Source organism: Maylandia zebra, linkage group LG10 (assembly GCF_041146795.1).
Source record: "Maylandia zebra isolate NMK-2024a linkage group LG10, Mzebra_GT3a, whole genome shotgun sequence".
NCBI classification, from domain to species: Eukaryota; Metazoa; Chordata; class Actinopteri; order Cichliformes; family Cichlidae; genus Maylandia; species Maylandia zebra.
Window position 1 is genome coordinate 22,234,300 of NC_135176.1, and position 19,635 is coordinate 22,253,934.

General features: G+C 36.8%; 1 protein-coding gene and 1 long non-coding RNA gene across 5 annotated transcripts in view; one reads left to right on the forward strand and one right to left on the reverse strand.

The window, feature by feature from the left end:
- Nucleotides 1-19,635, reverse strand: part of gabrg2 (gamma-aminobutyric acid type A receptor subunit gamma2) — a 49,228-nt gene that overhangs the window by 19,853 nt on the left and 9,740 nt on the right. For both annotated transcript variants that reach the window (XM_004550379.3, XM_004550378.3), the window contains exons 3-6: nucleotides 15,661-15,728; nucleotides 12,258-12,478; nucleotides 10,973-11,055; nucleotides 9,031-9,168 (exon numbers count right to left, since the gene is read on the reverse strand). In XM_004550379.3, coding sequence (XP_004550436.1) covers nucleotides 9,031-9,168; nucleotides 10,973-11,055; nucleotides 12,258-12,478; nucleotides 15,661-15,728 — 510 coding nt within the window. The remainder of the gene's footprint in view (nucleotides 1-9,030; nucleotides 9,169-10,972; nucleotides 11,056-12,257; nucleotides 12,479-15,660; nucleotides 15,729-19,635) is intronic.
- On the forward strand, nucleotides 1,618-5,732 carry LOC112436053 (uncharacterized). 3 transcript variants are annotated; one of them, XR_013100614.1, is made up of 5 exons: nucleotides 1,618-2,262; nucleotides 2,806-2,871; nucleotides 3,222-3,377; nucleotides 3,830-3,922; nucleotides 4,221-5,732. It is a non-coding gene; the product is annotated as an uncharacterized LOC112436053 (long non-coding RNA). The 3 variants fall into 3 exon arrangements; XR_013100613.1 differs by having other exon boundaries at nucleotides 3,830-5,732; XR_013100615.1 differs by having other exon boundaries at nucleotides 1,618-2,106; nucleotides 3,830-5,732.

Below are 19,635 nucleotides of genomic sequence, written 5' to 3' on the forward strand. Positions count from 1 at the left end.
AAAGCACTCATACTGTCAAACACACACAGATATGTTCCACTGGCTGATGCACAAAGGATATATTTGTGCTCAGCTAAAAGGACAGGAAATTAACCACCTCATGTCCGGCCCAGAACGTCTCACATTCACTACTAAGGAAAGTAAAGTTAGCTGCAAAAAGGAAAGACGGCTAATGGCATTGATTTCCTTTATGCTTGGAAGGAAAAACACCTTGCCCATCTAAGAGACTTTATATGCTCATTTCTCTGACTATGGTTATAAATATTATTGTGGTGATATTTCACAGTTAAAGTAAATGCAACACACAGGTGATGTGATTTAGCAGAACTGGAATAAAAATCATTTCTTGATTAAAAGAAAAAAATCTTTACTCATAACGCAACATTTATCTCTGTTCTCTCGCTCTCTTCTCACACACTTGCTTCCCTAATGTATCAACACTGCCACACCCCTCTTGTTTAGCCACTCCCTGCACGCGCACTGCATATAACAATTAATCACGATACGACAATATATCTTTATCTTGTTATGTTTTAAATAAGACACAAGCTTCCAAACTACAGTAAAGCCTCGCATCCCTGTGCACCTGATCTTTGCAAATGTGCGAATCATTGATTCTTTGCAATAATGTTTTACTGCAGACAGATAAATGCTACAACCACCACTCCGTTCCACCCTTCACTGCTCTCTATTTTGTTGTCTTCTCCTTCCCCCATTCAACAACCTTCAGCATCCTTACTTGCTGTTTTTATCTGCGCTTCTGATTATCACTGAACTCCAGCATGGCAGATGGGTGAATAGAGCTTCTGGAACCATGCTTAACCAGGTCACTGAGGGGTTAACTGTAAGGTTAGCTTTGCCCGTAGTGCCTCGGCTGTCTGACATTCAAATCCTCTGCATCTATCTTTTCCCTATCCTGCCCACTGGTCTACTTTTAAGCCTTCATGCTTGTCACAATAAAATATTTTTTCCTTGTATCCCTTCGAGTGTGTGCATGAATGTAAATGCATGTGTCTTTGTGTTTGAACATGCAGGTATAGGCTTGCAGGCGATACAGAGAGCCCTGATGTGACGTGACAAGTTGAGAGACCAAGCCTTTGGACACTGGCTGAGGGACAGAAGAGAAACCAAATAAAAACAGACATAGCCTTTATAAAATGATACAATGCAACTGCAGATGTCATGTGCCCCCAGCCCCTGCACTTACAATATCACTCAATCATTCTTTAATAATGCACTTTTTTATGATCTATTCATATATTTTTTAAATAATACTCAGGAAAAAAGCAAATACATTAGTGTGGGAGAACAGTGCTGTGACAAGTTGAGCCTGGGAGAGATTGGATTGTCCCACAAAATGAGAGGCAATCTCTTCCTCTGGCTATTTGCTACAGTCATCATTGTCTGGAATGGGCCAATTCACCTGAATGCCTGTCTGCTTAGCTTACCATTATGTGTCCCTCTGTTTCCTTACCTGACCTGTTTCGACTCAGTTCAACTGATTCAACACAGAGCTTGAAATGAAATTAAAATAAGGTTTTAAAAGAATAACTGTAACTAACTATAACCCACCGGGGAGGGCAAAGACACATAATCTTTTTAGCTGGCAGCGATCCAACTGAAGGGCAGTCATCCTGTTCACTACACTTTAGTCTGCAGTCCACTGCTGCAATTAGAAAATGCAGCAATCGCCAGAGAAACAACGTCATGACATAAAAACGACATAAAAAAGGCAAAATATATCATTTGTACACTCAAAAAAATGAATGAGGTGGATTGTTCAGTGTATATTAATTATTTATTTTCATTTTACTTAAAATATATGTTTTTGTTAAGTTAACATATGTTTTTCTAATCAAGTCTACGTAATTGTGTCTATTATTCAACGTACATAATACTAATGTGTTACTTGATCGCATAACATTTAAGTTAAGTCAATGAGGATCGATATACCTTGTATATCCACAAGGTGGCAGTAATGCAAAAACAGTTGTAATGAAACCGCGCAGAACAAGAAGGTTTCACGGCTTGTGCCTGCTCATGCGCAAGACTTCAAATTTAACTGAAAAAGGCTGTTTTGGCGCCAAGCTGCTGTTTCTTTGAGAGGTAAGACCACTTTTTTCTTTGACTATGTTGTGTAGTATCTATATGTCCAGCATGGTTATATTTTGCGTTTGTCTTACAAGACATGTTATATCGTTTGCGTGTGCTTGTTTTACATTAGTTTTACTGGGTCCTGGACATGCTTATTTTGTGGACTGTGTAAGAAACATTTTTATTGTTTTTTGTTTTATTAAGGGATTAGCTACAGGGGTTCATGGGGTTATTCTTTCAAGGGGTTATTTTTCCATTTGCTTTCTTGGGATTCCTTTTCTGTAATCCGAGAGTCGGAAATATCGAATAGGATAGCAAGGATAGCATAAAGTGACATTTAAAATCCAAAAAGTCTAGGGCGAAAGCCACTGTGACACCATTGTTCTGCTCTATCAGTAATCTGTATTATGTAAAAATGGTCTGTAAATACAGCATGTTTCCTAGCGGAGTTATACATATCAATGTAGTTATAAATTACAGTTTGTGAAAGTACACACTTAATTTTTTTAATAAAATTATTCAAGACATATGAGTGGACAGACAATGGAGGTCGACAGACCTGGTGATAATTGCTTCTATAGAAAGTTAGCACATGGCAGTGTCAATCTCTTGCTTTTCTTCTGAGTAGTATTTTATTTAGTTGTAATTCAAACAATAATTTGCTTCTTGAAATTAAGTAATGAATTTCTTGTTTTACTTTATAAATCTCAGATCCTGCCTTTACCTGCTCCCTCCTATACTGATGTGGTGTATGTGGTACTGCTGAGCTTGTATGTGGTATGTGAACTGTTATACTTTTAAAAACAAAACTGTTTTATAAGTTAAGTTTTCTTTTGTGACCCATCCCATGCCCCTGTTATTTCGTCTCCACATCTGAACCATGGTAAAGGTTGCAGTTCAAGGGCCTGAGGCATGAAATTCTTTTCAGATCAGCTGTGACCAATATTTTTTGGAACTTGATAAATAACAATAAAAGCTGCAATGGCTCCATTTGCATTTTGTGTAAATGTTTGTGTTAAAATTATAGCTTTAATGAGGTCTTACTACATTAGTTTTAGTTTGTATATGTGTACATATAGTATGTATATTTACAGTACAGTATGTTGTGTTTGTTGACATATTTTCAGGTGGAAGCAGAATATGTGAGGATTACTACTGCTGCACATGTTCCAAGGCTTTTTACACAACTTGACCAATACACTGACCAGCTCATAAAAGTCTTCAAGAAAAAAGGAGGCGTTGCAGGGAAGAAAATTAGACAAACTTTGGCCCCAGCCACACAGGTGCGTTATTCTGTTGGTAGCAAAATATTATGGCTAATAAGATCATTTTCAAATTTAAACAGCTAGTGTATGGTAGCTGCACAGTGCACTTACATTTATATTAAGCAAGACAAAGTTTGGTACTCAAAACGTTGGAAAATTTAAATTACCTAAACATATGTAAAATCTGATCCCTTGATTTAGGTTAAACCAGAAGTGAATGTTTTTATGTTATGTTTTGAATGCAAAAAAGATGATGTATTAGTTTGTCTTTACCTCCATTATGGACATATATAATGTGGTGGAAACCCTGCCCAACAGGTTAACTATTCATGTCCATGTGATGATTAGTTGGTCTTGTGTACATGTCTATCTGTGCAGTGGATATGTCATTCATTTTGCGTATAATGTGAGTTTCTGTCATCCTAAAGTATTTCTGTTTTCTCTTCCTGTATCTCTGCCACTCTCTACAGAAGGAAACCATTGAAAAGGGGAGGGAGTGTGTCCTCAGGGCACTACCTTTTTACCTGAATGAAGACTCAAGCATCCTCTTCAAAGAATAATTGGTTGGTAATTTTAGTTTAGTTTTTTATCTGTATTAAACCAAATTTTGAATAACTAATGTTGTTGCATGTTGTAATGTTGTTGTTGTTGTAATTTGCATGGAACCTGTTTAAATGTTTTGGGAAATCTTCTTGTATACCCAAACTATTTATATTTATCGTTGAATCTGTAGTCTGAAATAGTGGCACACTGGGGTGCATGTTCCTAATATTGTGTTTACGTCATTAAAGGGTAGCTTTGGCCCTTTTTCTTTCTTTTTTTTAAAACTGGATGCCATTTTTCTATGTTTTTGTGTCTAAGCTACAGCTGTTCAGAGGGAGCTGGAACAAATTACCCTTGCTATCTTTACCATCGAAAGAGCTGATGCCAGCACTCCTCCAGCCGATGTGGGTATAACCATCTAGTGTGTCCTGCATGACCTGGAAGACCTGGCCTCTGCATGTGCACTCTTAATGGGTGGGATATATGCACTGAATCTCAGTTAACCTCAAGACTGAAAGCTAAGAGACAATCAAAAGTATTGAGATTTAAAGGATTTAATTGAGAGATGATACTGCACCAGAAATGTTGAAGGGTGGTGTGTATATTAGCGTTCAAGGCATATTGTTATGAGGTGGAAATATGTTCATATTCAGTTTGTGTTACATTGTGTGCATTGTAAAGGTAATTGCAATACATACTAAAAATAAGGGTAAGTTAGGAGGTTGATCTGATATCCCCGTGTTGGTGTTGTTCCCAGATCATCATACTAAATGTTGTTCCAGGATCAACATTGCAAGTGACCAATCAGAATGTTGTGACGTCATACTTTTGCGACTTCGGGAAAAACCGGCGTAAAACAAAAAACTGTACTTAAGCTGCGTGAAACCGCCTCTGTCCGCTGATCAACTGACCCTAACCCTAACCCTTTAATAAACAGTAAGCAGAATTGATATTGTCCTTGCAACATTGGAATTTCATAAATGCACAAATGGCTTGGAATAGAATAACGTCACAACAATGTGATTGGTCACTTGCAATGTTGAACCTGGAACAACATTTTCATGATGGTCTGGGAACAACACCAACACGAGGATATCAGATCATCCAAGTTGGGAATGCAGGATGAATGTATATTTTGTGGACTTTTAAAGACGAACAATTGTTTCCATGTTAAAATGTTTACATCTGAAGTTTTTTGCCCAAACACTGGTAAAATAAATGTTGACAGTGGCAAGTGTTAAATGGTTACTGCTGTGCTGTTGCAAAAAAACTGAACGCTGACAAGCTGTTTTATTGTTAGACCATAATGTTGGCATGTTTTGTTAAAGTTTTATTTGGGATGGTGATGTAATTTTCTTTGATTGCTAATATCAGTGGACTATTTATTATTATTATTATTATTATTGTTGTTGTTACATAATTTTTTTTTTAAAATTGTGGCTGTTGAGGTGGACACTTCACTTTGCATTGTTAAAGGAAAGCACTTCATTGGCATTGTGTTACTGGACTGACCCTAAGCAATCATTGCAAATAGCAACTTTGCTATCCATTTTAGACACTAAAAGAAAAAAAACACTCACAGACCTTACTAGCATCACATGTGCATGACTCAAGTGTCATCTTATCAATGTGTTATGTGATCTTCAATGCGTTTTTTTTTTTTTCCTTCTATTTCTGGCAGATACAGACATTTAATTTAAAGTCTTGATGTTGCATCTGTCTACATACTGTTAATTACTAACCCTAATGAGCTGTTGTGTTTTATTTTGGACTGGGTTTACACAAATGCTCACTGAATGTGTTGGCAATAAAATAAATTTTAAAAAATAAGTTGGATGTACTTAATTCATTTGTGTGGAACCTGTTGACAAAATAGATTTATGTAAAACTAATTAATAAAGCACAAGGTGGCTGAAAATATAATATTTGAATTAATCTAACTTAAATTTAACATTTTACTGCCACAAATAAGAAATGTGTTGAAGTAACTAATCTAAACTATCTAACCTGAAAATATATCATCTATGTTCATACAACATAACTTGATTTAGTTAGTCTTAAATATGTCTTGTTAATCTTAAGTAGTTTTTTTAAATTAGATGAACTAAAGATTTTTGCTTTAAACTAACATAATTCAATTTCGTGGAACCTGTTGACAAAATAATTTTAATTAAAGTCAACGTTTCATTTTTTTGAGTGTAGGATATCTTTCAACCATAAGAAGGATTACACTAGTATAGTTATATTTATATATAATACATAAATGTCACATTCTACATGTATAATTATATATATGTGACATTTTAATGCATTTTTGGATAAAATAAAAAAGAGAAAATTAAAAACGAAATGCTATATAATGAAATTCAAAAGTCAGAATAAAATCACGCATTACTGTGCAAAGGCTTTTAGGCACTTGACATGTACAATCAGGAAGGTGTGCAAGTTTCATGTTGCTGCGTGACAGTGATCCCAAACATACAACCAGAGTCATAAAGGCTCTACCGACCCTACCTTGAAAAGCTGCGCCTCGGTGAACTGAACCTGAATGAACTCGTGCTGTTTTAAAGTCAATGGGTGGCTACATCATATTTATTCAAGACATTACTTTAGAGAGACTTCACTTTTAGTGTCTAGCGAAAAAGTAATGCACTGCATTGAACATCAAACGACTTCTCTATTGAATTTACTGCAGTGGAATTAAAAAGCAGACTCTCTACTTTCTAAAATCTACTTTCAAAGATGTGGATTTAGAACTGCAACGATCAAGGGAATGATGCAGAAACAACTAGATCACCAGCTTTGGAGATTTCTAGAATCATTGTTATTATTATTATTATTATTTTCAAACCTAAGCAGAAAGCTTAATAGGGCTGAATATGATGCAGCATATAAAGTATTAGTCCCGCGCTATGCATTGCGTGACAGTTGAGATGAGTGGGTAATTATAATGCCCTAACTGACTGCTTTTTGAGACAGATGTTGTGTTCACGAATCTTGAAGCAGGTCAGATACCCAAACTGACTGCAAAATGAGACAAGAGGTCTCTCAGCCACAGTCAAGGTTCTCTGCTATGACAAGAGAGCAGATGGCGGTTTGTGGAAATAACAACCCAGATCAAAAGGAGAGAGAGGCAGAGGACTCTGAAAATTCTCCACTACAGCTCATCCTCTTACATAGATTGCCTTTTCATGTTGTCACTTTAAACATTCATTCATTAAAAACGAAAAAAAATAAATAAATCCAAAGACTTTTCTTTCTTTTTTTTTAAATTATCTTACACAAATACAGTTTAAGCATTTGGCATTGTGATGCACATCCTCTACTTACACCAGAATACTCTTTATGCTGCTTTGTGTGTCAGAGAGTGTGCATGCACATAACACTTGGTGACATTCTGCTAAACTGTGGCAAATTATACAATGGCTGGGTGAATTCAGTAACTCCTGTGGGTACTTTGTATATGAGTGCATGCAAGTATGTATATGTCACAGAACAAGCTGAAAATAAAGATTTACAACAGCAGTGTGCATGCCGTTAGATAATTAAATGATTCTTATTTTATGAAAGTAATTTTATTTTGTTCAAAAGGAATGTGGCAAAAGGAAAGACAAAAAAAAACATTTAAAAGATCTGATGCTTCACGGTGTTTTGTCACAGTTTCTATTTGTCACATTTAGAAAATAATGGATTACCTAACAGCAGTAACAGCTTTTTACTCCCCCAGCAAGCACTTCAAAAACAATACACAATATATAACCTCCAAATTAACTGTTTGTCAGAGGAGAGCATTCCACCTCCACCATCTGGCATTATAAACTGTTCTAATGTTAGCTCTATAACTTTTAAAATGAACACTATAAACTGCACCTACCCTACAAAAAGAAAGAAAAAATAAATAAAAACAGAACAACAAAAGGTAGAGAACAATAAACCACATTTTAAGGGCATTTAAAACCAGCCATACTAGGTGTTTCACTTTACAACTTTTCTTTTTTTACTGCTGGACTCTAAAAACTGTAAAGCTGTACGCCTACTGAGTATACCAAACTAGATGTCCTATCTGCAAGCAATGATAAAGACAAGCAGACTTCAATTAAATGAATATAACAGGAGTTAAAGCTAAAAACTACTTGTACATCCATGTTTTTAAATAACTCTTTCAGAAACATATATTTAAAAGTTGACAGTTGGGGCAAATAGACGCTGCAATTGCTGCCCTTCCTTCCAAGCAATTTAACATTAGAGATTACAAGAGAATGTTTTAATTGCATTTACAAAACAGACATTTACTGTAACTTTCAGTCCCTCTGGATAAAGCAGCTAATCTAATGAGAAGGAACTTTTCTCTGGTCTAAAGTTAATCTCTGTGGCAGGCATTAATGCATTCACAAGGATCGCATTTCCCTGCCAACCATTAAATACATCAGTCTCTCACTGGCATCTTATGAATATAAATATAGCCATAGATATTTCCAATCTTATATCTAAAATATGCAAGCAGGAGGAAAATGTTGAATGGTGAAAAATGCTGAGAACTGACAGAAAACTTGAGTGAGCGATATTCCCTGAGATGAATGAGATGCCATCTTTGAATACTGTTATCCAGTTCGTGTAAAACTGAAAAGTGCCATCCCACTCTGCAGCAAAAAAATTCTATTGAACGTCTGTCTATCGATCTTGAAGGGGAAGCGAGCCATAGGTAGCCCTTATGGAGTTTACTTGAAGCAGTGGGCTCTAAAAATGAATAAAATCCACGATGGATCATCCCTCTGTCTCTCTAAATGTTCACGCTGTACCCGACAGCAACAGCTACCAACACATGTGCTGTAACTAGTTAAAGATCAGTCAAGGACAAAGAGTGGTGGTTCTGTGGGAATGATTAACTTTCTATGGTAATACGATGTATAGATGTGTCCGCCAAATAAAAACACTGATGCATTCAAAGGTTTTTATGTATGAAATTCTACTGCACGTCACATGAGAGATTACCTATGCTGGGTAAAGACTGATCATGATTTATGATGGGTGCTTGACTTGCAGTCCTCACATGCTAGAGAAACCCTGACTGTCCTAACTGAATAAAAGAGAGTTTTAATTAGAATTTTTCAGCAGCTTATTTTCTTACCAGACACAGTCCTGACAATCTCAGAGGTGTTCCTCAGGCCCACAAAGGAGAACTGGTAGAGCCTCCAGGAGCGAATGTCCCCAACCTCCACTGAGCTCCTTTTCCACTTGTACACAATCTCCTCCCTGGGGTAGCCATCTGAAAAAGGGAGGACATGGAGATTACTTCAAACTCATTAAAGGCAGGAGAGAAGCTCAAGACTCGACTGCATAGCTATGCTGTCTTTTATTTTAGAGTAATCCGTGTCCACCAAGTCGGCAAGCTTGCAAATAAAATGTTTCATGAAAGAAACATTATATAACAGACTCCAGCACAACATGTTGACAAAATATCCAGTCCATCTGTGGGGCGAAAACGTCTTTGTCACTAACATCACTTAAAAGCAAAGATTACAACACAGCTCTGTAGCTGGCGATAAGTTGGATTTCTATAATTTTATTACTTCCAGCACATCCTCTTTTATACAAATCATAACAACAATCTTAATAGAGTACAGCTGAGTCACTTAGACAAACAGATGCATTTTCATAATTAAATCATGTATGTGAGTATCGAATTTGTGTTCTTACCATCTCACAGTAAGAGTCTGTCCCTCAGTATGGGTGTTAAAGTTGGGTGTTCTTTCAGCTCTATTTAAATTTCAGTCTAGTACAGTCTTCAGTCTAGTGATGAGCTGTGTGTAGCAGATGAGGGAGTAGTCTGAATAATGCACATGAACTGCTTTCAGAGCAAACTTGCGATGATTTTATCACTAAAGTGCTCTCAGACATCCAGTAATGTCTGACCTTAGAGGAGCAGGGGGATGAAAGGTGCTGCCCATTTCCCACATTACAGCCACAGAGGCTGGCAGACTTCATCTTTACTGGTAATGCATTCAGGACACATTATTGATTCAGACTTCTTTTGATAAGCTGGAACAATAATGCTCCTATGAATTCACTTTGGGCCTAGTTGTGCTGTCATAAAAGCCGCTGTAATCCAAATACTAAAATGCAATATACAGCAAACTGAAACAATATACTCTGCTCTGTGTGTCTGAAAAGTCCTGAAGCAAAAAAGTTTGGCCTGATCTCGGCTGACTACAGTCAAAATCGCCGCAAAAGAGGTTGCGCTGGAAAATCGACCATGCTTTGTTGCTTTGTGGCACATAAAATGTTCATAAAATGTGAATGCAAAGTGCGGCACACTAATCCATCTGCTGCTTCTGAGATTGAGCTCATACTGTACATCAAAGTTCTGAAAAACATCCATAGCTTTCATCAAATTTAAATGAAGGCTTGTGTTCCGTTTTTAGGTCTGCTTTCTTGTGAAGTGGAGCTATTTAGGAATCATTTTCTCTGGAGAGTATCCCCTGGTGTGTCTCTCCATATATCCACTGTGACTTCAGCAGATAACTTACCCCTGTCCAGTCCTAACATGGAATGACTAACTCGTTTGGACTTGTGTTACTTTTTAAAATGTCTTTTAGAACAATACTGACAGGTTTCAGGAAAATAAATGAATAGTGCCTTTGGCTTGAATAAATAAATGCCTGAATGGTTTTTTGAATCTTGTTGTTCATTTATTCCACATTCTAACACATTCATAAGGTTTCACTTGCTTTCAATTGAAAGGCTGTTGTTGCTTTTTACCAATCTTAGACCTAACCAGTTACATTAAAGCATACTTTACATATTCTACATCCATAATTCCTTTCCTATTTACATAAATACACACATGACTCATGTGCCTTCTTTTAGGTAACTGGAGTGCTCCCAATGAAAATCTTAAATGGTTCCAGCGTTAATTCCTTGATTTGGTCTGTTGGATAATCACTGCTTAAATTTAGTCTTTGCTCACATGTGACGTGTTTAGGGCCTTGCTGCGTTTGTGTGTGTTTGTTTGAGAAGACGAAGACAGGGAGGGGTAAATCAGTAGGGTTTCAGCATATGGTCAGACTTACAGCTTGAAAACTCCAGGGGGCACGAGTGTTCATCCATAGGGAAGTTGTTCAGTTTAAGCTGGCACTCGGCATCGATGGTCAACCTGCAGAGAGATGAAATTTAGCTCCATGAACACAAAAATGCAATATGTTGTACAATACTCTATATAAAACCAAATTTTTCAGTCTAATCACCAGGTCACCAGGGATGGGTTTTGTTTTATGTCATATTGTTCATTTCAGACGAAGTCTGGTACATTTTGGCATTATTGGTTTTATTTTGTTATGTGAAAATTCTACAAAAAGGGTAGCTCACACCAACCGCTAATCCTTATCATAAACGACACAAGAAATTATTAATTACAATTTCAAAATTTTTTATTTTTTTACAGCTACAGTTCTTTTTCACACCTGAGGAAGTTTGAAGGAGAAGTCATTAAACTTCCTCTTAATGAGAGAATAACCTTAAATGACTTTACCCATCCACGCACTCTCTATTGTCTTGTATCATTGTGCACCGAATCACAGCGGCCATCCTAATTAACAACCAGTGGTTAAGTTCTGAGTCCCCTAAATTAATGAAGTGGAGAGGCAGTGTTCTGCATAGGGAAACATCCATCACAGCTCGATTGAGTCCGGAAGACTTCACTTACTCTCTTATTATCACTACTGATGTATCGTGGTGTCAGTGCAAATATTTATTTTTGATCTATCAACCTATTTTACATATAGCATGCGTTAGTTTCATGGTTTTACAGTCAGAAACATTGTGAGTTATATGGTTTGAGACAAATTAAAGCAATTAAACTATTGAACGCTGATGTAAAATTAAAAGGCTTTTTTTAAGCTGCATGCCAAAGCAGGTGTTCCTCCATCTCAAAAGGCAATTTTCTGAATCATTCAACACAATGGATTTTTCTGTACATTAATTAATGTTAACCATAACAAGCAGGAAGCTAAAATTTCCCAAGGCGTGTTCAGGATAATCAGTGTAAAGATTACTTATGTAGAATGTCCTTACATGCAGGTTAAGGCCTCTGTGCATATTAGGAAGCTTAAAGGCAACATATGAAAATGAGAAATGAAAATAACAAAATACTAAGAGAACAAAATCCAAAATGCCAAAGACTCAGAATAATGAAACACTAAGTACAAATGATAAATAAATTATGAAATAATAGAAATAATTCAGTGTGATAAAATTAAGCTGGTGTCAAAGATTCCAAAATTCACTTTAATAAATCTGTCAGTTGTAGATGAATGAGAAACATGCAAATCAGAAGCTCCAGCATCACTGACGTTTTACCTCAGCGTGTAAAGTATTCTGCCGTCATTCCATATCCTGAGCATGCGATTGGGTGTGGTGATCCAGTGGGCATCGGCCTTCTTTGAGTTGCGAAAGAAAGTATCTGGGATCCATATTTTTCCAACCATGTTGCTGTTGAGACGTAGAACCTTCATTGTGCTGTTGAATTTTAATCTTCTGTCGTACCAGGTCTGAGCAAAAAAGATGTCGATGGTGTATTCCTAACGACACAAAACGCAGTTTCACTCAAACTGTCGTGTTCAGTTTTACTTCAGAAAAACTGAACATGCTTCACATTACACAACAGATAAAGGTCTGATAAAAGATTTCATCTAGCGCTGTCAACAACATGCAGCTTCAAACTGTGAGATGCTATAACACCAAATTAAAAATGTGGGCTCAAAGAGAACTTTTTTCTGTCTCGAGGGAACTTTTCTATGCCAGAGGAAACTTAACGCTGAAATGCATTTGCATACAATTTTCTTAAAGGAGATGGTGTCTTTTCAGGCCGGGAAGTGCTTTTGTCGCAGCTAAAGAGCACTGTTGAAAAAAGACCAGCTTGACGCCCTCAACCTGAAAATTAAATGTTCAACGGGGCAATTAATAACCCCCATTGTTCGACTGAAGTATTACCCGACCTTATAACCTGCTGCCTCGGCAGCACTTTGTCCTGGGCATTGACAAAACCTTCTGTCTCCTATTCAGTGCGGTGACACTATGCCAGCTGTGTTGGAACATACGCACTATATGGAGGAAAGCATAGGCAATACACCTCTGGGAGAAGAAGAAGAGCAATAGGTGAAACGTGACAGGTGTAGCGTTAGGTGAAACATTAAATAGAGAGAAAGAGAGAGCTATCATTCTGTGTTATTTATTTTGTTATTTGGATAGGCTCAGCGCTGAGGTTCAAAGTGAAGTACAGCAGGAGAGAAAAAAATCTGGGGATTTGTGTGTAAGAGGCCATAGAGGCATTAACTTTCTGACAAAGCTTATCCCAACAATAAAGTCTAAATCCTTGCCAAAGAGTTCCAAATGAGATTTGAAAAACATTTTCACAAGGCAGAATTCCCATCCTTTCAGCAGCCCTTTTTATCACAAGGGACAGACAGACAGTACAAATACAATGATAAGAGAAAGGCTGAATGACTTAGGATCTTCGAGGATCTTCATCTGCGCCCCACTGAGCATGATAAACATAAATAGTCTGGGATCTTTCAAGGCCTGGGAACTTTTTATTCTTCTTAGTATTCAAACAGCTCTAAAAGCAGCTCAGAAATGTTCAGGTGCAGCGGCTACAAAGCAGCAATGTATCATTCATTCTTTTTATTTTTCAGACCTTGACCTCTTTCCATCTGTTATACTGTCCCTTATAACTTGTTACTTAGCCATCTTAGATTCCTACTGCATAAATAAGAAATCAAAACTGTATTCATGCCAAGATTCACACCCCCGTACAATCAGAGTACTCTGTGCTCCTCAGAAAAACTACCAACCTAACAACATTTGTCATGTTATAGTGTGAAATGACTGGCCCAAGCACATGTATTACATATGAATGCGAGGCAATCAGTCAACCTTTCATGTCAAAATGCCCTCTTCATAGAAGCACAGCCAGGCATGGTCGCAGACTTCCTAATGTGAGTATAAGCACACATTTTCTAACTGATACCATCATTGCATCTCTTCTTCCATCACTTTAGCCAGAGCGGAGTGGGTGTTTTAGCTACTTACCAAAATGGAATGGCATCACAGTGTAGAACAGATTGCTCATGTCATGAAATGATAACAAGGAGGATCAATCTCCTCCTTCTAGACCACGCTTCCCTACTTTGTTGTTACTTCTGCATTAAGGGGTCACCAATATGAATCAGTGAACATTCAGCATTTCAAACATTTTTTTTTCCACTCTAACTTCCTTCTAAGAATCCAGCAAAGGGATTTTTGGAAGTTGAGAAGCTCTCCCACACATGTTGGCTGACAGAAATGTGAAATTGTGTAAGAGTAATGCGTCTCATGTTGGACGGACTTGTCTTGGCAAGTAACAAAGTACTTAAAAAAAAACACAATTCTATTCGTTTTATTCTGTATTATCATTAAATTCACATAAGATCATAAGAAAAATATCATTATAACACAAACACACACACACACACACAGTAAACAGTATCAAACTTTAAGGAAAAGCAATATAGCAACCCAGTATTATGACAAAATGTGTAATAGACACACACTGGTCCACCGTGCATTTCACGGTTTGCCTCTCCAAAATGTGAAATGGACACACGTGCACAAGTCGCATTACTGCATGCAGAAACTGCATTACCATCAAGGGGAAATAATACATTTAAAGCCACAAAATCTGTAGTGAGTAAAAACATATGAAGTACATTCCAGGGTCCTTTAATCACCAGAATCGATTAAGCTAGGATAATGTCTGTTTAAACACTTTCCTGTGATTATTTTCATGTTGGCTTGAAATAAATTATCTTCTTCAGCTGCAACTTCTGCATGCATGTACATTTCACGTTTTGGAGAGGCAAAGTGTGAAATGGACACGGTGGGCCGACATGTCTATTACACGCTTTATTGTGATATCGGATTAAATAAAGGGCCACTGAAGATTAGTGTGAAGTCAATATCTCACCGAATGTGAAATATAGCCACAATCTTCCCCGCTGTTATAGGATTTATGACACTGAATAATGAACAGATTTTTTTTTTTTGAGAAAACATTATGATGTCCCAGTGTTTTAGAACTTTTGTATATAGCATAACAAACAAACAAACAAAAATACTGAACTGCATTAGAAACATTCATGAACTACTGCTATTGGTTAACAGAAATACATTTAGCAAAGCTACGGTATCATGGTTTTAGCAGCAATTCGTGATTCACAATCATAACAGATATGATAGAAATTTTTTTAAAAAAAGCCCTTGCCTTTAAACCAGACCCAAAGAAAATAACAAATTAAGTATATTTACTTGAACAAAACACAAAAAGCTTTGACAGTTGACTCAGATGCAATTCTTGGCATGTACAAATCCAGAATATGTCAGGATTTGCCAGTGCACACAGTCATATTCAAATATACTGCCGTGAGATCTGGCATGCATGCTGAGCAACACAAAATTGTTACCTGTTATAATGTTTTGTCTTATTTAGACATATGAGGTGTTCAACTGCAATATGTTAACTCTTTTGTATTTGCTTGATTAAATTTAAAATAAAAATCTTTTATAACTCAATATTTCTTTCTTTTTAATTTCTTACTATTAGAGATAAATAAAATGTACTTAATTTAATCATAATGCTAGACTACAATGACACTAAAGACTTACGCATACTAAAGCACTCTCTACCAGCTTCACAATAATTAACAATAAAAATGTATTCACTTACCATATTGATGGCATTCACTGGTCCAATGCTGTTGACAAACATGTCTGTGTGGATCACTGTTGGCTTGACTGCAATGAAGAACAGGAAAAAACATTTTAGAGGGTAAAAATTATCTTTCATATGGTAGCACAAAATTTTCCAGAAGGGTTAGATTGTTTTATATGTCACCATCAAAGGGAAAAAGAAGGCGACGATTCCCTTTGCTGTGAAAGTGTGAATAGAAAGTGTTTGGAAAATATCAGTGTTCAGTTAGATGGCAGTGAGAGGAGAAACATGAACATGTTGTTTAATTCACACCTGGAAAACAGGTCATCTACACAGTCAGCACCAAGTTTGTTGAAAATTGAATATTTTGATGTGGATCTTTGTCAGGCTTTGAATTTGCAACATCTTCTTCAAACCAATGGGGAAAAACAAACACCATGAGTACTCAATAATACATTATTTAAGGTAGATGATTCTATCCATCACAGAAGCTATGCAACATGCATCCAACCTTACATCAAAGTTTATGGGAAGAACTCAAAGAACCTATAAAACCTGAAGGTTTTGCAGGTTCCTTAGCTGACAACAAGGAGTTGAACCTAGATTATTTCAGTGTTATAAATGTTCAGACCTCCTTTCTTTAGACTAAGAATACATGGGCAACTTCCACATCAAACTGGTTTCTGAGAACCCCACAATCATTCTCTATGTATTCACTGTTGATATCATTTTTCACAAAACAAATATATATTTTACAATGAATGAAAACCTTTGCATGCACTAGTTTTGCATGTATCTATCTTCTTTTGCACCTGCAGTTATACCACTTTTTATGTTTTACCGTTGTTGCCTAATTGCCTTTCCTGAGTTAGCAAGTTAGGCAGCCAGGGACCAGACAAGAACGCTGGTGTCAAATGGACATACATTCTCTGCTAGAGCCTCTGAGGTAGCCTGAATCAACTTGTACATGTTGCTATCTAATCTTCATGGATGACTGGCTGCTATGTCTTAGAGGACAGTCAGGTTAAAACTCAACCACCCTCAAGGTTTGATGTAGGAGCTTTAGTGAGTGTGAGAGAGAGACTGAGGAAGTGAGTGCAGGTTTGCATCCATTTCCCATGTCCCTCAAAGGCAAACATAAATGTGTGTTGCACTCCCACCCTACTGACATTGTTTGCACGTGAATGAACACAAACACATGCATGCAAAACAATGAGACACATATGCAATGGTCTCAAATATTGTTACCTGTAAATAAGTGGGGCGGGATATATCAATGAAATCATAAGGGACATATATAATCATAAATTTAAAAAAACATCAAATTTTGGGACTAACAAAAAATATATTAGGACTGGGCGATATATCGAGTTTTTAAATATATCGATATATTTTTATACGAGATATGAGATGTGACAATATTGTTCATATCAATATAGTCTATGTCAGGTTATAATTATACTTGTGGAGCCGCGAGTTTGCCTCTCCTTCGTCCACTTTTGTAACTCCCCCTCCCCCATCGCTTCACCTGCAGGCAACAACAAGATCAGCTAATGAGCTAACAGCGCTCGCACGTTAACGCCATTCAGCCCCATGCACGAGGCTGCACGGCCTAAAATCCTTTCATTTTCCCAAAACTCGACAGTGCGCCTTATGTATGAGTTCTGGTTGTGGTTACTGACCGCGAACCGCTTTTATGTGGTACAAGGCGCTCAGCAATCTGTCAAAAAATGTTTTAGTACGTACTGTACTTCAACGTAAAATTACCGTATTGTGTGTGTTTAAGGACCACAAATGGCACCTGTTCAGAGACGTGGTTACAAAGAGGATTTCAAACTCCAGGCTGTCAGTCACGCAGTAGAAGTTGGGAACAGAGCAGCTGCGAAATCTGTCTTTGTTACTATGCTCAGTGTCTTTTAATTTAGATTTTGACTGCACAATTGTGAGCTTTTTGTTATGCACAAAAACAACATTGTTTTATTTAATTTATGGAGCATTATTATTTAATAAATGCTGAAAATTTTTTTCTTAGTCATTTTTTCATGTACATCTACGCTGTATGTTAATAAAAGTGCCTGTGTGACATCTGGGACACAGTGTGACTAAGAACTCTCTTTTTGTTTTTACTTTATGGCTTTATTCATACTTATGTGAAGAAAAAGAACTTGAAGTGATGGCGGTCATCCAGACTACTGTATATATGAGTCTAAGAACAAAGGATGCCATCAAATACTGTACATCTCATTTTATTTTTTGCATAACTTCAATAAACACTTGAATTAAAAAAAAAAACAAAAAAAAACAAAACATCGAGATATATATCATATATCGCCATCCAGCTAAAGAATATCGAGATATGAATTTTGGGTCATATTGCCCAGTCCTAAAATATATCATTGATATAAAAATAAATGTTTTATTGTCTTCCTAAAATTCAAAACTTCCTCCTGGTAACAATATAAAACAAGCCAATCCATTAGAGCTGAAGCCTAACATCATCTAGCTTAGTGTACAACAACTCTAAGTCCTTGCTTCTGTTCTCCATATTAGTGGATCTTTAAAAAACCCTGATCGCCTCTAAGAGTCTTAGACCATTTTTTCTGTCTCACAGTCCGATTGCTTCAATTCTTTATATACAATACACTCTAGTCCCATTAAAATTAAATCAGCATCACGATGGACTTCCGATGGAAGCTATGGCACAATCAGCAATTAATCTAAATCCACAACTTTGAGAGCTCTGAGAAGTGGAGTAGAAACTTCACTTTGCTTTGGTATGACTGGTTGGTTGTTGGCTCAGATGACAGTACAGCCAGTTAATTATATCCCCTGTGTAGATGTGTAACTTGGTGGCAGCTGGAAGACTAGCGCTGAGAGAGCAAGATCACAGAACATTTGAAGATGATGGCTAAGACTGTGGCAGCCAGCCGCCCAGCTAAGCAGCGGCTCTCTTGGTTGCAGCTTCACCTCAAGCACATCTAAGCTGCTCTTCAATTTATAGCACAGACCCACTTTCAAAGTATCAAGAATAATGACCATCCCTCATAAAACCTGTCACTTTATAGGTGGTATTAAATATACTGTAAAATACGTATAATAATGTACATCGTATACAGGAAAACATGAATACAGACTAATGTAAAGGATTTGTTGCTGATGCTACATCAACATTACTCTGCTACATTCATGCGCAGAATAAATTTATCATTTAGGTCAATTCATTAGTCATACTTAATAAAGTTATGATTGAAATTAGGTCAAAATCTTTCTGGTGCTGTATTCCATCTGTCACAATGGACTATGGCCTTTTGTTGCAACAAAATTGCTTAATGATGGTATAAGCTTTCACAAAGCAGAGAAGTAAGTAGTAAAGGATTTTTATAAACTATCCTTGTCATTTTTTGCCTGAATACAGCACTGGACAGTGCCAAATGTGTATGAATATTATAGTGGGTGAGCAAGCAAATTTTTATAGTACCATGTAGACTGGTGCAGCTTTATTATTTGACACTATGTCACTTCAACACTATTTCTGACTTTAACTGAGTTTCCCAGGAAACCACTGACACATTAATCGAGTATTCAAAGATACTGAGTATCTCCCTTATCTGGTCTTGCAGATGGACGTGATAGGCTTCTGCAGACAAGGAGTCCTGCTCAGCTGTCTGTCAGACTCCAGAGAGTAAGATAGCTGTCTACAGGCTTGCAGGATGGTGACAGTTTCCCTGACCGTACTGCATGCATGTGCATTTTTTAAGAGAAGTAAGGGTCTCGGAAAAAAAAGACAGCTGGTATAAAGCTTCAACAGTGTTTTTTCACAATTTCTAAAGACTACTGAAATTTTAAGACTATAGCAAGGAAGTTTTACTTTCATTATCTATTTATTATGTTTGAAATGGCTGTGCTTTTTATGAGTGAACCAGAAAATGAATGCTTTGTTTTACTGAAAATTGACTTAATAATTATAACTACATCTAAATCTATTTTTTT